This window comes from Cydia pomonella, chromosome 19 (assembly GCF_033807575.1).
Source record: "Cydia pomonella isolate Wapato2018A chromosome 19, ilCydPomo1, whole genome shotgun sequence".
NCBI classification, from domain to species: Eukaryota; Metazoa; Arthropoda; class Insecta; order Lepidoptera; family Tortricidae; genus Cydia; species Cydia pomonella.
In genome coordinates this window covers 8,189,931-8,206,975 of record NC_084721.1, presented here as the reverse complement: position 1 = coordinate 8,206,975, position 17,045 = coordinate 8,189,931, and the positions used below count along the sequence as shown (strand labels likewise).

The window sequence follows — 17,045 nt, the reverse complement described above, 5'->3', positions numbered from 1 at the left end:
GTCAGATTCGTTGTAAGCTATTTATACTAATGTGTATTTATAGATCATTAATAACATACCTGTTATATTTTATAAGAAAACAGTTTTTTTATACTATTTGAAAATGATAAGGTCTTAATATAATCTCATCCTCGGTCTCTAAATTTTGCAGTCTTGAATTATTTGGAGAAGGAGCTTTAATTAATTTATTTTTTAACTTTGGTTTAGCAATATTTTATTTGCAAATCGAAATAACAGTATTATTTCACTTGATGTACAACGAATCTGACCTACTCCGAAATCGATTTAGAAAGAAAATGACGTGCACTTAATCAGCCGTATTCCGTTACTGTCATATTCAGAAGCAGACATACTGCATATCTGACCTAATAAGGATTGTACTTAATCAGTTTGTGACCCACTGCTCAACTGGCAAAATAAGAAAAAGACCAGCCTCGCCTAAATCCCCCAGTGATTCCGATGTTTTATATATTAATGCGAGAAAGATGTTTGGGAATGCAAGTTTTTTGACATAATAAATAAATAAATAATAAATATTATAGGACATTATTACACACATTGACTAAGTCCCACAGTAAGCTCAATAGGGTTTGTGTTGAGGGTACTTAGACAACGCTATATATAATATATAAATATTTATAAATACTTAAATACATAGAAAACACGCATGACTCAGGAACAAATATCCAAGCTCATCACACGAATAAATGCCCTTACCAGGATTTGAACCCGGGACCATCAGCTTCGTAGGCAGGGTCACTACCCACTAGGCCAACCGGTCGTCAACATTATATATATATACATTATCTAAGAAAATTTTAGTGCGCCACGAAAATAATCAGTTTTCATTTAATTTAATGATATAAATAAGCTATGTATAAAAACAACTTATGTGGTTTGGACAGAATTATGAGATAAAAAGTTAATATTTTGTTACTAGGAAGTACTAAACTATGGAATAAGTTAAGAACTCATGCACAAAACCTCATAAAAGTTGGAAAAGTAATCTTAAATTTATAGGTTTATTTACAATGAAATGGCGGACTATGTTAATCAGCGACGAGAACCGTTAAATTTCTAATAAGCAGCACACGACTGTTTAATGATTTATTTGTGTACTACTAAAGAGCCCAAATTCAAATAGAACTGAACATATGAACCTGTAAGCAGCCGTAAGCTGTTTACTTGACGTATAATTGTTCACAGGCTCACCTTTAAATGTAATGTGAACCATTAAACAGGTATTATACAGACACTTTAAAGATTCGCAATTTTACAAGTATAACGTATAACCACTGCATTACATATATTTTCTAGTTAATAATTGTCAAAGCGATATATTTAATGTCAGCGTTCTTTTTTTTAATTGCAATATGGATAAATCAAATTATCGTCAACGTTTAAACGGCCGCTATGCAGACAGTATCAATAGCAGTATAATAAGATCAATAAAAGGCTGCTTAGCGGTAAATTTGTTCAGCGCTAAGCTATATTATGCGCCACATGTGATCCATTAGATATACGTCTATTGGCTTCATAATAGTTCACTCGTGCTCCCTTAATAAGTCAGCGTAATAAAAGCTGCTTAGCTGTAAACATGTTCAGAGATAAGCTGCTTTATGTGCCACATGTGTTCCATTATACATCTATTGGCTTCATAATAGTTCACTCGTTCTCCCTTATTAAGCCAGCGTAATAAAAGCTGTTGAGCGGTAAACATGTTCAACGCTAAGATTTATTATGCGCCACATGTGTTCCATTACACGTCTATTAGCTTCATAATAGTTCACACGTGCTCCCTTAATAAGTCAGCGTAATAAAAGTCCACAATTACCTTCTTATACAGCACATGGCGTAATTTTATCCACTAAACAGACCTTATTACGGTTAAAGCATTTGATAACCCTTTAAGCTGTATAGGGTCGTATTAATGGTAGTTTTCAGAGCCGTAATGCAGCTTCTAATCAGCCCTAAGCTATTTAAATATCACTGACAGCTATTATACAGCTGTAGGACCACAAGTGTGTTCTTATAAGTGTCTTAATACACACAGAACGTTAAATAGAACTAAAAGTGAGTAGTTATAGAGCTATCTGTGCTACTTGGGATTGCACAGTCTTTATGCTATGAAAAATCTCTGCCAACTTAGATTGGTCTAACTCTAGCACTCACTCCGTTCTGGTAAATAGTGGCGAAAAACTTGTGCCCCAATTTATATCGAGAAACTTATTCAATTTGGCCCACTCATTGAACTTTATGCCAGTCGCTGCACTAAGTATAAGAAAAATGCATACCTATTTTTTTTGTGTGTTTAAGAGCAATTTAAGTTTTAAGTGCCTTCTTTACGATGTGTCATTTCGCACAATGTGTTTGCTTGTCTATTCCTCGTAAGACTTGTATTTACGAATTGAAATACGAGAAAAACCTGCGGCTCAATTCTTTTTTATCTGAAATAAAATGCAAACGAAGAATTATACCGAGGTCCGACAGTGTATCGTCACAGATGTACTGGACTTTGTAGCGCTTACTTGATAAATTATACGAATTTTCTATGTGACGACCATTCTACCCTAGTGGGTAGTGGCCCTACCTATGAAGCCAATGTTTCTGGGTTCAAATCCCGGTAAGGTTATTTATTTGTCAAACAATGATCATGGAAATTTGTTCCTGGGTGTTGGGTGTTTTCTCTTTAGTTAAGTATTTATATATTATACTTATATATCGTTGTCTGAGTACCTACAACACACAAGCCTTCTTGAGTTTACTGTGTTACAGTTTACTGTATTTATTATATTGAAATATATATATAGAAATGATAAGTCGTACCTATTCCAAAAGACGCTCTTAACTTAAAAACTGAATTATAATTATAAATACTCACTTAAATTTTCAGAGGAAATGTCGCACGTCCTGAACATTGCGAAGCCAAATATCATAATCGGATCGTTATCAGCTCTAAAAATAAATCTAAATACTTTCAAAAAACTAGCATTTGTAAAGAAGATAGTGCAGTTCGACGGTACACCTCTAGAGCCTGGTATTGTCCTGTTGAGTAGTTTAATGAGCGGTGACGTGAGTGTGGAAGAGTATTCCCCGGAAGATGTCCAAGGATGGTCAGACGTGCTGTTGATCTTGTACTCGTCGGGCACGACGGGCTTGCCGAAAGGAGTCATGCTCACACACTTCAACATACTGTACGGTGCAATGCATTACAGGTAATTAAACAGTCTCGTCGTTTCTTCTTTTGTTCGGTTCGTTAGCTATCATCGAAATATTCTAGTTACCACACGGCCCTAAACTGAATCCGAAAACTCCACACTACGCCCTGAATTTGAACAATTATTTCCGTATAAACTTTTGCTTTCGGTTTTTTTTAGCAAAAAGGTAAAGGTAAACAATCTTGACGTTCCTGTTTATTGGAAAAAAAATCAAAAATAACTCACAGCAACAATTATAAAGCATATACCTATTTAATTATGACCATTAACATTCTTTTCACAAGTAAAAGTTACTATTTTTTAAGCGTTTCTCAATAAAAAGACATGTCAAGATTGTTTACTCCTTTTCCTAATGCTAAATGGAGTATAATGTTGTCGCTCGGCTATATCACTACCTGTTTTATATTAAAATTATTATACTGCTATGGTATGCGGGATAATGATATACAAGTTAACGTTATCCCCGCGTAGAATATGCAAAGCGGCCTTAAGGTACTTTAAGTACTTACATAAGTTCTATAGAGTATAGGGACGCCGAGGGCGTAATTTACATAAAAGCAATTTGTTTCCATTCAGTTTCCAGTAACTTGGCCTGACTGAAGGCTTGTATATTACCTAAAAAAACCTGCTGCTTAACGTTTGCTAATAAAATTATAATTATTTACATTATCTTTCACTATGTACAGAGTCCGTCTAAGCTAACTTTGCAGTCTTTGCACCGACTTGAATAGAACAAAGGGATATAGGGATTGTCATTATAAACCTCATATTTTCATAGAAATTTGACATTACTTGGTCATTGCATATGCCCATTGTAGGGTCATGGCGGTGAGTCGGTGACGCGTGTTTAGAGTCAGCATTTTTGGTATACAGTTGATGATGGAATCGAAATCGGGGTACTAAAGAGAACTTTGTTTTACCCTCTCTCCCAATAGGGTCTCCCTTACCTAAACCATGCAGTTAGATTGGCCGACTCTACTTATTTACTTTATACTTTCAGTAACGACAAAATTGATGAAGAGGCCTACAAACGATTGCTGACAGTGGTTCCGTGGTATCACGGCTACGGACTCTTAACCACAATTAAATACCTAGCCGTTAAAAAGAAGCTGGTTTTCTTTTCGGGATTCAATGCTGAAAAATATTTAGGAGCTATACAAAAGTACAAGGTGACATAAATATTATTAATTTAATTTTAATCTAATGTTGGCTATGTGATTGACAGTGGTATCTATCTCATGGCTTAAGTTATATGACAGACATTTGACATATGTATGTTAAAGATATAGTATGAAAGTCGGAGCCCACTAAATTCATAAAGTACCTATTTTTGCTACGTCGTAAAAGATCATAGAATTTAGCTCTCTTATCAAGAACATCACAATAGCCTGTAAGGCTTAGATTTTATTTACATAAGGATAGTACCTATGTACCAACGATACCTATACCTAAGCGATCGGCATTGGCTAACCGACTGATAATTTCGTCTCACATTCGCGTAAAATCTTGTTCTCTCGTGGAAGGAGCGTTCGTGAGAGAGCGAATCCCTGAAACCTATTTACCATGAGCGATAATATAAATGATAATATGTCTCAAAGCTCTTAACGATCGTAATATGTTTCCAGATACAAGTTTTACTAACAGTGCCGCCAATTGTACTCTTGCTGGCGAAGTCTCCAGTTGTGGAGAAGTATGACCTGTCATCAGTGAACGTGGTATGGTGCGCTGCTGCTCCTCTTAGCAAGGAGATTATTCAGGCAGCTCTTAAACGGTGAGCTACGGGAATATTCACAGAACGGTGGACCTACCGCGAACATTATAAACCAAAATTTCGTATGTGCCTTTATTGATCTTGCATATTCGAACAATAAAGAAACAAATAGACAAGCGGAAGAACGAAGTGGTAGTAGTGGTACGAGGTAGGTCTGTTTAAATCAACTGCAAGATTTTCTTTTATTTAGGAATAAACAGTCACATATTAATATATATAAGCTTAAGTGATAACAAACAGACCTTTAGTTCCATTGAAAATAAAGGAATACATAGTTAATAGATAGACAGAAACTGGTAAGGTGTTAGGCATTTTCTTATCTGTCACGCATACAGGGACTTCAAAACGTCGGTAGGTAATTAATAAATGCATGACATAGTAGGGAATTTAAACGGGTATACAAAATCAATTAAAAATATGCCCTTCGGCCGCCATCGCAACTGTGTTTCACAACCAGTTGTCTATTAGGATTTTTTAATCTTTCATGGCAACCAGTTGTGATAGAAGAAGATTTATTCCTGTTACACAACCAGTTGTCAAAGAAGAAAAAAATCGCCGCCATCGCAACTGTGTTTCACAACCAGTTGTCTATGAGGATTTTAAAATATTTCATGGCAACCAGTTGTGACAGAAGAACATTTATTCCTGTTACTCAACCAGGATTCCGGCTGTGATAAATATTGTTATGAGGGACATATACACTAGTTAACCGACCAAAATATATCACGATATTTGATAAATATCACTAAATCACAGTGTATATTGTACATTAAAGTACATGCTCTTATGTAAGCATGGTTATTAACACCCCTTCGGCCACTTTCGAAACCAAAGTTTCGTAACCAGTTTAGAAAATGGAATTATACTTCTTCTTTGGAAACCTAGTTTCGAATCAAGAAAAATAATTCTGTTTCCTCAACTGGTTTCCGATACAGAATAAACAGTCTTCTTTTGAATCTTAATAATAATAATAATCTTAATCTTAATTAATCTGACACGGTTGATTTCCATAGAAGCCATAGACAAAGGCAACTCTAACTGTAAGCCAGAGGCACAAAAGCGGTTGGTGTTCTGTAATAAGCAGATATTTTTTATATATTATGAGTATATTATATTAGCAAGTTAAAGTTAAAGTTTGGGCGAAGGCCGAAGCCGAAAAAATTACAAAGCATAAAAAATTTCTTCTATGGTTGTGAACAAGGAAAATTGAATCTTCAGTAACAACTAGCCTTTTTGAGATTTTCCTTATTCACAACTGGATGTGTAAGAGGAATAAATCTTCTTCTATCACAACTGGTTGCCATGAAAGATTAAAAAATCCTAATAGACAACTGGTTGTGAAACACAGTTGCGATGGCGGCCGAAAGGAAAATATGTATCGCTATAGTTGTTAGGCTTTAGCTTTCGTGCAAATAATATAGTTACTAGGTACTTAGAAGTACGTAAACATACAATATTTATGAAGAAAAGATTGAACTTCGCAGAATGCTACTGTATTTACCTACAAAATGATAATGAAAAAATATCTAAGTTTGAGAATTTATCATTGTAATCAAAATCATGACAGGCTCGTCGTTTGGCATAATTAGAGCCACGAAAGCTAATATGGACCGTTTGGGGGTGGCGAGTGGGAATACGGCGAGGCAATTTGAGAATATTTTTTTCAAGAAGATCAAGGAGAGTCAGTATAGTGGTTTAGAAGCTTATATAAAAACATTTGGTCTATATCAGTGGTGGGCAAAGTACGGCCCGCGCAAGGGTTTTTCTTCCGGCCCGCTGCCGGGCTTTCAAAATAATATAGTATATGGCTCGTGAAATAACGGTTTCAAATCAAAATGCATTTATTCTGCAGTTCCGGCCCTTCTCGTTTTTTATTTTATTTTACTGGCCTCCCATGAAGAAGAAAGTTTGACCACCATTGGTCTAAATATACGCGGCGTCCGACTAACGGGGCGAGACCTTGCCGTCTTCTGGTACTTTCAGACAGATTCAAACCAAGGCGGAAGTTGAGTGACTAATCATTTATTTTGAATTCTTTCAATTCGCGTTTTATGAACTGTATATCCAAACGATGCGACCGAATTCTAAAATACTACGGACGAAAGAGGAATATAATATATTTAGAGTATTAGGGTCCTTAAAGGGTTAAGATAGGTACCTATTTCTAGTATAATTTAATCGCAAGTCTGTTTTTTGACAAATACTTCTATTCATCTATTTACAATAACAGATTAGATAAGTACTTTGCAAAGTGATTGTAGAGTAGAGGTTGTGAATAACACCACTGAGCGAAGTGCATGGTGGGGGTAAGTAAAGTAATGACAGCGCATAAGGTGGTAAAAATGTGTAAATACCTCCCCTACACGTAAAGTGGGGGTGAATTTTTTTTTTGCTTCAACCCTACAGTGTGGGGTATCGTTGGAAAGGTCTTTCAAAACTAATAGGGGTCTTCAACAAATATTTTTTGATTTAGTGAATATATTCGGAGATAATCGCTCCGAAAGAGAAAAAAAATGTGTCCACCCCCTCTAACTTTTGAACCATAGGTCCAAAAAATATGAAAAAAATCGTGGAAGTAGAACTTAAGAAAGACATTAAATGAAAACTATAGCAGACATGATCAGTTTAGCTGTTTTTGAGTTATCGCAAAAAGTTTCTCCCATAGTAAAAATACTTACTTTAATTAGATACTGATTATGCAAAGCCTATTTGTTTAACTCGCGTCAAAGGTACCGTTTCATCCCTTGGTTAACAATTTACTATACTTTAAGCTCCAGTTTAGCTTATTGTGACGGAAGAGTAACTACGGAACCCTACACTGAGCGTGGCCCGACATGCTCTTGGCCGGTTTTTTAGTTTTGGAGTAGTTTTATAAGATGTAGTGAATTGACGTTTTCCCCTAGACTTGCGGACACTAGGTTGCGTGACAGTCGTGCACGCTCCCAATAGAGCCCGAGTTTGCTAATACGCACTGTGCCAACATAAACCTAAGTTTCATACAACTGCAATGATAACTTGTCAGCATGGTTAATGTCCGTGTTATCCATTTATAAACAATAGTAAATGCACAAGATATTGTATTATTAACTAAGTCCGTAACACTTTAGAGTTATGGCACTTTATCTATGGATACGGGAAGCACTTAACTACAAATTTAGTTTTTTATAGTGCAGTTATAAATTCATATTAGTAATTATTAATAATAATTTCATATTAGTTTATTATTACATATATTTTCAGTACTATGTTTTTCTAAAAATGAATCAACCTGCGATCCTACTATTGCCGGTTTTTTGTGTCTGACGATTATTGCTACAATTTTTGAGCCCGTAACTCGTAGGGCTCGTCCGGCGATTTAATAGTAAAGAGCCATGAAAACATAAAGATAAGCTAATTAGTTGTCTATTCTATAGAACAAGGAGCGTAAATAATATCTTATACATATCTAAAAAGCTAACGTAAGAATACGTAGTAAGGTTCAATGTCAAATGACATCACTTCAAATTGCAAATGCAATATAAAATATTGGAGGCTTGCAATTACGCTGTAAGGCTTAGATCTTTTGTGCTTGAGTTCTTAACTTATTCCATAGTTTAGTACTTCCTAGTAACGAAATATTAACGTTTTATCTCATAATTCTGTTCAAGCCACAGAAATTGTTTTTATACATAGCTTATTTATATCATTAAATTAAATGGAAACTGATTATTTTCGTAGCGCACTAAAATTTTCTTAGATAATGTATATATATATGTCAATAAACTTGCATTCCCAAACATCTTTCTCGCATATTTATATATAAACATCGGTACCACTGGGGGAATATCCGTATAACACTTTACAAAACGTTATAATTGTGATGGCAGTCGTTTGTTTATGTCACTGCGTTCACTAATATTATACTATTAATTTATCTGCCTTTAAGGCACAAGTGAAAAAGTATTTCTATATTAATTCCCTTTTATTCAGCCAAACGTTAACCTTTCCCGGTATTAGGGGCGTACATGTGACATATTTACTGAATAAAGGGTAACTGGTCGCCTCTTATCCAGTCAAAATACAGCTTTTATAACTTCCGTTATATTGTTCCGTTAAATTGTTGCTACAATGCTCTTTAGCAGCTACGTGAACTTAAGGCTGCCAAATTTTGTGCCCATTTAAGAGTATTAAAAGCTGAAAACTCGCTGATAAAGTTCTTATGCAGCTTTTATATTCAGCTTCAAGTGCATTCGTATTCCATTATTTGGCTGTTATACCGCTATCTGTGCTACGTGGGAATAATTTTGTTGCTTATTAATTAGATTACCGAATTGCATCGGAATATTTCAAGTGTACGGCATGACGGAAACGTCTTTAGCGGCGACGCGGGATGAGATGGACGCGGCCACTCAGCGGGTCGGCAGCGGCGGCCGGCCGCTTCCGGGCGTCAGGACCAAGGTAATTAATCCTAGGCCGTGTGTATTCCCGGTAATGGGACTGGCCGGTCGAAGTATTTTACAGAAGACGCCAGCATAGCTTGCCCTGTCAATCTCTAGAATTGTGTCAAATTCTTGTTTTTTTTTTGAAATTTTATAGCCTGGATGAAAAAGGGGCAAGCTATGATGGCGGCATCTATGCAAACAATTGACAGTTGCCAACACCATTGGCGAGTAGACTTCGTTCGAGAACCCTTATCACGTGACCCCGAGGACTTTATTAAAGTTATATAATTATAAGGAATTCGAGTGACAAGCCGTATGTTCACCAGTAGGTAGGTAGCCTAAACGTATTTAATCATTATTTGAATGAAGGTATTTATTAGTAGTACAACTTCACTTATTTTGAAATGTCTACAGGTGGTGGACATAAAAACTCGTCAAAAGCTTGGCCCCAACCAGCAAGGCGAAGTATGCATCAAAGGGCCCATCGTGATGAAAGGATACGTGGGCAACGAAGCAGCCACGCGCGATGTCATGGACGAGGAGGGGTATCTGAAGACAGGAGATATCGGCTATTACGACGAACAGGGCTTCTTGTTCATTGCCGACAGGTTGAAAGAGATTATCAAATATAAAGGATTCCAGGTGAGTTTTCGTGAACATTTCAGAGTAAATTGAAAGTTCTAGTCACACTTAGACGAAAAAAACGATTTATTTTCTCCGGGCGATTTTAGACAGATTAAGGCAGTACGCAGTAGGATCCTCCAGAAGTTAATTTATGTCTGGTGATCAATGTATATATACCAAGTGAAATAATAGTCTTATCTTGAAATTGTATTACCTATATACAACTTGTGTTGATAATTATTGGTGTTGCAGGTGCCCCCAGCCGAGGTAGAGTGCGTGTTACTCCAACACCCCGGCATAGCGGAGTGCGGCGTGGTGGGAGCGTCGGACATGTCCGCCGGCGAGCTGCCGTTTGCTTTCGTAGTCACCAGGCCCGGGGCCACACTCACGGAAGCTGAGCTGTTGGAATTCACAGCCAGCCGGGTAACACTCTAGTAACTTTATCCAAACTAGATGAAGTGAAGCGCGTCTTGCTATGCTACAACACACCCCGGCGTAACGGAGTGGGGTGCGTTGGGTTGGGATGGGTCTGGCAAAGACGACATATAGCCTTTTCGTGGTCAGCAGACCCATAGGGCTACAGCGCTCACCAAACTCACTACTAGAGTTCATAAGTAACCAGACTAATAACGTAGCCTTGTCTTCAGTTGAAGTATTTAGAGCGCGTGTCCTACTGCAGCCGGGGCCGTGGGCGTAGCGGACAGGCAAATGCCGTAGACGGCAAATTTTGTTTTCACCTTTACCCGAATCCGAATATTACGCTCACCGCGCCCGAGCACTTGGAAATCACAGCTTGTCAGGTAAAGGATGATTCACCCTAAACCGGCCCAGGGATATGCTCAGAATATTTTAAACTAATAAATAGGTACCCTGATGGCAGGTCTCTGTCGAATTCAAATCCCTAATCTACGTAATAATCTCTCACCTGACATAATACTTAAACTTAAATGACGTCGTTATTGAAATGAGGTTTAATTTCACGTGACTTGCGAGAAAAGTTTTTCCACTAATGAATGCACCTGATTAGTTATAGGTTCTATAAATAGTAAACATTTCCATATTTATTAGCTAAACATCGCCGAACATGCTAAGGACCTTCAGGCAATAATGTAAGTCTTTTACTCTTTTTCAGCTATCTCCAGCGAAACGACTTCACGGTGTTATATTCGTGAAAGAGATCCCAAAGAATCCATCCGGGAAACTACTTCGCCGCGTACTAAAGCAGAAGCTGAAAGAGATGCGCGCAAGCAAACTGTAGGTTTTAAGTTTTCTGATATTTTTATACAAGTGCCTTTATTGTTTATTAAATATATAAAAAAAACATATTAATGAATGAATGAATTTATTTTATTTCAGACTTTTTCAAATCCATATTTTTGTTAGTAGTTACACATGTAGAAAAATGGTTAGTAAACCATGATGACTATCAATAAATTAATAAATTTAAAATTTAAATTAATAAAACATAAATAATCCTATAACAATATTTTCCACGAATTAATGTAATTTACTTTTTTCCTATATTTCATTCCTATTACTACTTATTATCCTAATAGTACGTTTTAATACCTTAAAGAATGAAACTATCTAAGTATTAAAAGGGAAGTATAACACGTGATCGTCGGTTCGAAAATGGTTTTCCACTTCTAAATATTTTTTACTCTCCATAATTTATTAGCAATGAGCGGAATTCTTCATAGCAAAAATCAAACTGTCAGAGGGATTGACCTAACTGTTTTATCGACTTATCGATGTTACGGAATAATATCGCATTAGGTATGCATAATCAACTGAAAAGATTATTCTGTAACATTTGACCTCTTTGATAAGCAACTTGCATCTCCGTATTAAAGTAAATCATGTCAGCGTCACATATGTCATTTATGTCACTTGAGTTTTCATGAGTGATTTTCGTGCCGTGTTACTAAAATGGTTAATCCTAAAAGAAAACAATAAAAAAATGGATACCGAAAGATTCTTATTTCAGTTTCAAAGAAGATTCTTCCACAATATATTGCTCTAAATGTTACGTTCATTTACATCATAATAGTACATTACGATACAAGTGCGAAAAATAGGAAATTCGAAACGAGTGGCGATAAATTAAAACACGACCGAAGGACAACGTTTTACAGTACATATGGCCCTTTAAATGTTCGACACAGTAACGTAATATGCTACTTCTCGCACTAGTGCTATAAAGTAGCCCCATATGTACTGTAAAAGGGTGAATCAACTTTTTTTGTTTTGTTATCCTGTCCCGTTGTCCAAGGGACAACAGTGGCACAGTTTGTTTGAAGAGACGTTGTATGCCGTTCTATTAACATGCTTAGTAGGGGGCCCATTATGGACATTGGTTATAACGACCACAAAAACGCAAGTTTAATACATTTAAGTACCATAAAATCAGTATTTCAATGAACTTTTGTCCCCTGGACAACTAATCGTAACCATGGCAACGAGTGACGCTAAAAAGTTGATTCTCCCAAAAGTATTTTCTGTTTTATTTTTTACTATTATACCAAAATACAGTGGCGGTCAGCTAATTAGGGACACCGTTAATTTGTTTGTATGTATATCCAAAAGCCTGATTTCATTACCTACTTTAACTTTGTTTCGTTAAGTGACAAATATTTATCGATAAGTCGATAAAACAGTTAGGTCAATCCCTCTGACAGTTTGATTTTTGCTATGAAGAATTCCGCTCATTGTTTATTAGATTTGCTTTTTTTTTTTAATTTGCAAATAATAAAATATTTTTTAATGCGAAACCCCAAACTTGAATATATTATGCTGAAGCGATCGACATCAAAATCAAAGAGATTTGTTAAGGTTTAGTTAGTGGAAACCGTTTTTAGGGTTCCGTAGTCAACTAGGAACCCTTATAGTTTCGCCATGTCCGTCTGTCTGTCTGTCTGTCCGAGGCTTTGCTCCGTGGTCGTTAGTGCTAGAAAGCTGAAATTTGGCATGGATATATAAATCAATAAAGCCGACAAAGTCGTACAATAAAATCTAAAAATTTAATTTTTTTTATCTAAAAATTTTTTTTTTCGCTTCAACCCTAGAGTGTGGGGTATCGTTAGAAAGGTCTTTCAAAACTAATAGTGGTTTTCAAGAAACATTTTTTGATAAAGTGAATATATTCGGAGATAATCGCTCCGAAAAAAAAAATGTGTCCCCCCCCTCTAACTTTTGAACCATAGGTCCAAAAAATATGAAAAAAATCGTGGAAGTAGAGCTTAAGAAAGACATTAAATGAAAACTATAGCGGACATGATCAGTTTAGCTGTTTTTGAGTTATCGCAAAAAAAAATCCCTTTATAGTAAAAAGACTTACTTTAATTAGGTACTAATTATGCAAATTTGCCTATTTGTTTAATTCGGGTGAAAGGTACCGTTTCATCCCTTGGTTAACAATTTACTATACTTTAAGCTCCAGTTTAGCTTATTGTGACGGAAGAGTAACTACGGAACCCTACACTGAGCGTGGCCCGACATGCTCTTGGCCGGTTTTATTTTTTTATGATACAGTAGGCAAACGAGCAGACGGATCACCTGATGGTAAGCGATTACCGCCGCCCATGGACACCTGCAACACCAGAGAGGTTGCAAGTACGTTGCCGGCCTTTAAGATGGGAGTACGCTCTTTTCTTGAAGGTTTGAAGGTCGTATCAGTCCAGAAATACCGCAGGCGACAGTTCATTCCACAGTTTAGCTGTGCGAGGAGTTTCTGGAGAAACGCACAGTTGAGGACTGCCAACCATCTAAGTGGTGAGGATGGAAATGTTGTCGCGTAGGGCGATGGCGAAAATAAGCGGCAGGGATTAATCCGAACAATTCCTCGTTTTTCCCCAAAATGGAATTTCATAGAAAAAGTACAATGATTTCGTTAGGATCGCAAAGCTATTCTTCCCTCTTTAATTCTTTCATAGTAGGTAAGTACTAAGATTTCACTTTGACTCCACGTTTACGAAAGTAACAAGGTAACCTATATAATACATATAGGGATTCGACAGGGTATATATAGGTATAACTTAATTGCCATTAGAAGTCCCACGGCGACGGTTGCCCTCTGTCCACGAGTTGAGCATGATTGATTGTCTACATACAGGGCACCTATTCTAGCGTTATTGAACATTGTAAAACGATACTTCAATTGGATTCAAAACAATAGAACATATTAATTTAAGCTCTACCAACTAATTTTCAATATTTTTCTAAGAGCCGATTTTTAGCAGCAGTTTTTTTTTACTATAGTAAACTGAATGGGAATCACCTAATATAGACGTAATATTAGTCTCATTTCTTCCTCATTAACAAGATAGTGTATTAACTGATATAATAACGATTAACTAATTGACTCAACGTATCTATTGGGACCTATTTGTTATACTAACTACACAAAGATACAACTTACCAACGATTCGTCCATTAAAAGTTCGGCGTAAATCGATATAGTTTTGTAATATATATTAGTTCAAAATGAGTACAGAAATTCCGGCAATGTTAGGTACAGTCACGTCTGAAAATATTGATACGAAAAAAGTGCCAAATATATGTATACACCACCTTAATATATGGGCAATAAAGTCGTGTATACATATTTTTGGCACTTTTTTTGGTATCGATATTTTCAGACGTGACCGTACCTACATCACATGTATGAGATGGATAAGTAGATGGCTGGCAAATCTATGAGCATAGACAGAACTCTATTCTAATTCCTAGGAACCCACTTACGGACTAATGGCCTAGGCACTAGGGCTGACTGAAAGAAGAACCCGGTAGACTTAAATAAATAAATAGTGTTTATAGTTCCTGTCATCCACCATGACGCGCAGATTTGTCAAATCTAACCTTAAATTACATGACAGTACGAGTCAAGGCACGCGTCTTCGTGAATGACACGATCTATAGTTTTAAGTTTATAAATTGCATATAATATGTGTCTGTAAGGTAATTGTAATATATATAGGCCTTGTTGCATGAATTAAATTCCAAATAAATAAATTTTGTTAGTTGCAGACTTGTTTTGGTCTGACTCTATACCCTAGTTCGTTTCAAAATTCAAAATTCAAAAATTTATTCTGCAAGTAGGCCTCAAGGGCTCTTTTACAAGTCAATACAACATTTATAGTAACATCATTCGGTTTATTCGACTCTCGCGGTAAGGTGAGTAAATAATAACTATTTTCAACCTTTATTTTTGAAAAAAGGAATGTATTGTTATTAAAGCATTGGTTTTGTTAATTATCCAAGCGAGCAAGAAAATGCCGAGAGTTTATGTCAGGGAAAAATATTGTCGAACCGTAGAATATTTATTTTCGACGAACCCGGACAAGACAATAACTTGTACGGAATCCTCATACTATTTGTCTTGCCCTGAGCAAAATAAACTATGTTCGTCTTACCCGTCTTAAGTTTTATTAAAAAATGCTGTGACGCGTGAAATTGAGAATAAACGCCCTGTCCGCTTAGAGCGGCCGGCGTGTCCCAACAATATCGCGAACCGATCCAATTATCCCTAATGGACAACTCCGGGGTTCACATCACACAAGGGACGGGACCGTATTACAAGTATTCCAAATTAATAGTCACTTGAACGCAGTACAATCAGTTACCTGCAATGGTATCTAAAATGAAAACTGAACTCTATACCGATAGGGTGCAAATCGGATTCGCGCCCCGAAGATTTTGTATCATAACAATTTTTTTTACTATGTTTATTTTTCTCTCCTTAAGTTCAAGTCACGCTTGGCCAGTTTATATTATTAGTTGCAGTTTGCAGTATATTTTTCTTTATTGTCATACCTGAGTTTGAGACTTTTAAAGATACAACGTTACAAAAACAATAAAATACGGTTCCTTCTTGTTCGAGTATGGTAGGTATTTCTCGTACCTTTGAAATCTGCCCAAATGTAACTCTTAAATATATATAGTTTTCAGGAATTATAAGCGTTATACTTCGCGTATGTTATATTCGATACATACCAAATTGGCCAAGCGATAGCGAAAGTCTCCGTTTCAGTTTGGTCTAAAATTCTTTCGTATGTCTGGATGTTCTCCTTAACAGGTCACATATGTCAACCGATTTTCGTGAAACTTGCTGAGCAGCTTCGGTAATTAATTATATAGATGTTTATTTGTCAATGCAGTTTTAGAAATTTTTCTAAATTACAGTGCTATGGGGGTTTGGGAGGTTGTAGGCAAAATATACAAAATCCGCTTTTCCCATTCAAGTTGTTGGGCATACATAATATGGTTGCGGAGCCCAAAAGAGGATTTTTGTAGTTACTACTCGTAGAGCACATTAGATATGAGTGATATCTTGCTACCCCGTGGATTCTACCGTAACCACTTTTAACTGTCTATGTTGATCCGTTGGTTGGTGGGGGGTTCAACAAATTGTTAAGCAGATTAAGGATTGGAGTCCGAATTAATATATATTTACACTCGTAGCAAACTTTTAACTGTTTATTATAATAATTAGTTTTTTTTTTCAAACAGATTACTTAGCATAATCTATTTCTTGTAGATTGTTAGCTAAGAAGTATGAAGTTCTAATTACATCATTACTTATTTAATATTATACCTATATATAATGTGTATCTAATTTTGCTTTAGACTTAACTACTTAATTATTCAAGCAGTGCTTTTTAGGGTTCCGTAGCCAAATGGCAAAAAACGGAACCCTTATAGATTCGTCATGTCCGTCTGTCTGTCCGATTCTGTCACAGCCACTTTTTTCCGAAACTATAAGAGCTGTACTGTTCAAACTTTGTAAGTGGATGTATTCTATGAACCGCATTAAGATTTTCACACAAAAATAGAAAAAAAACAATAAATTTTGGGGGTTCCCCATACTTAGAACTGAAACTCAAAAAATCTTTTTTCATCAAACCCATACGTGTGAGGTATCTATGGATAGGTCTTCAAAAATGATATTGAGGTTTCTAATATCATTTTTTTCTAAAATGAATAGTTTGCGCGAGAGACACTTCCAAAGTGGTA

General features: G+C 36.2%; 1 protein-coding gene across 3 annotated transcripts in view; it reads left to right on the top strand.

The window, feature by feature from the left end:
• LOC133528333 (uncharacterized) overlaps nt 1-11,371 on the top strand; it is a 31,283-nt gene extending 19,912 nt beyond the window's left edge. For all 3 annotated transcript variants that reach the window (XM_061865686.1, XM_061865688.1, XM_061865687.1), the window contains exons 4-10: nt 2,894-3,215; nt 4,219-4,387; nt 4,844-4,989; nt 9,291-9,426; nt 9,825-10,052; nt 10,287-10,457; nt 11,167-11,371. In XM_061865686.1, the coding sequence (XP_061721670.1) occupies nt 2,894-3,215; nt 4,219-4,387; nt 4,844-4,989; nt 9,291-9,426; nt 9,825-10,052; nt 10,287-10,457; nt 11,167-11,292 (1,298 nt within the window). In that variant the 3' untranslated portion in view covers nt 11,293-11,371. The remainder of the gene's footprint in view (nt 1-2,893; nt 3,216-4,218; nt 4,388-4,843; nt 4,990-9,290; nt 9,427-9,824; nt 10,053-10,286; nt 10,458-11,166) is intronic.
• Nucleotides 11,372-17,045: the final 5,674 nt, after the last annotated feature.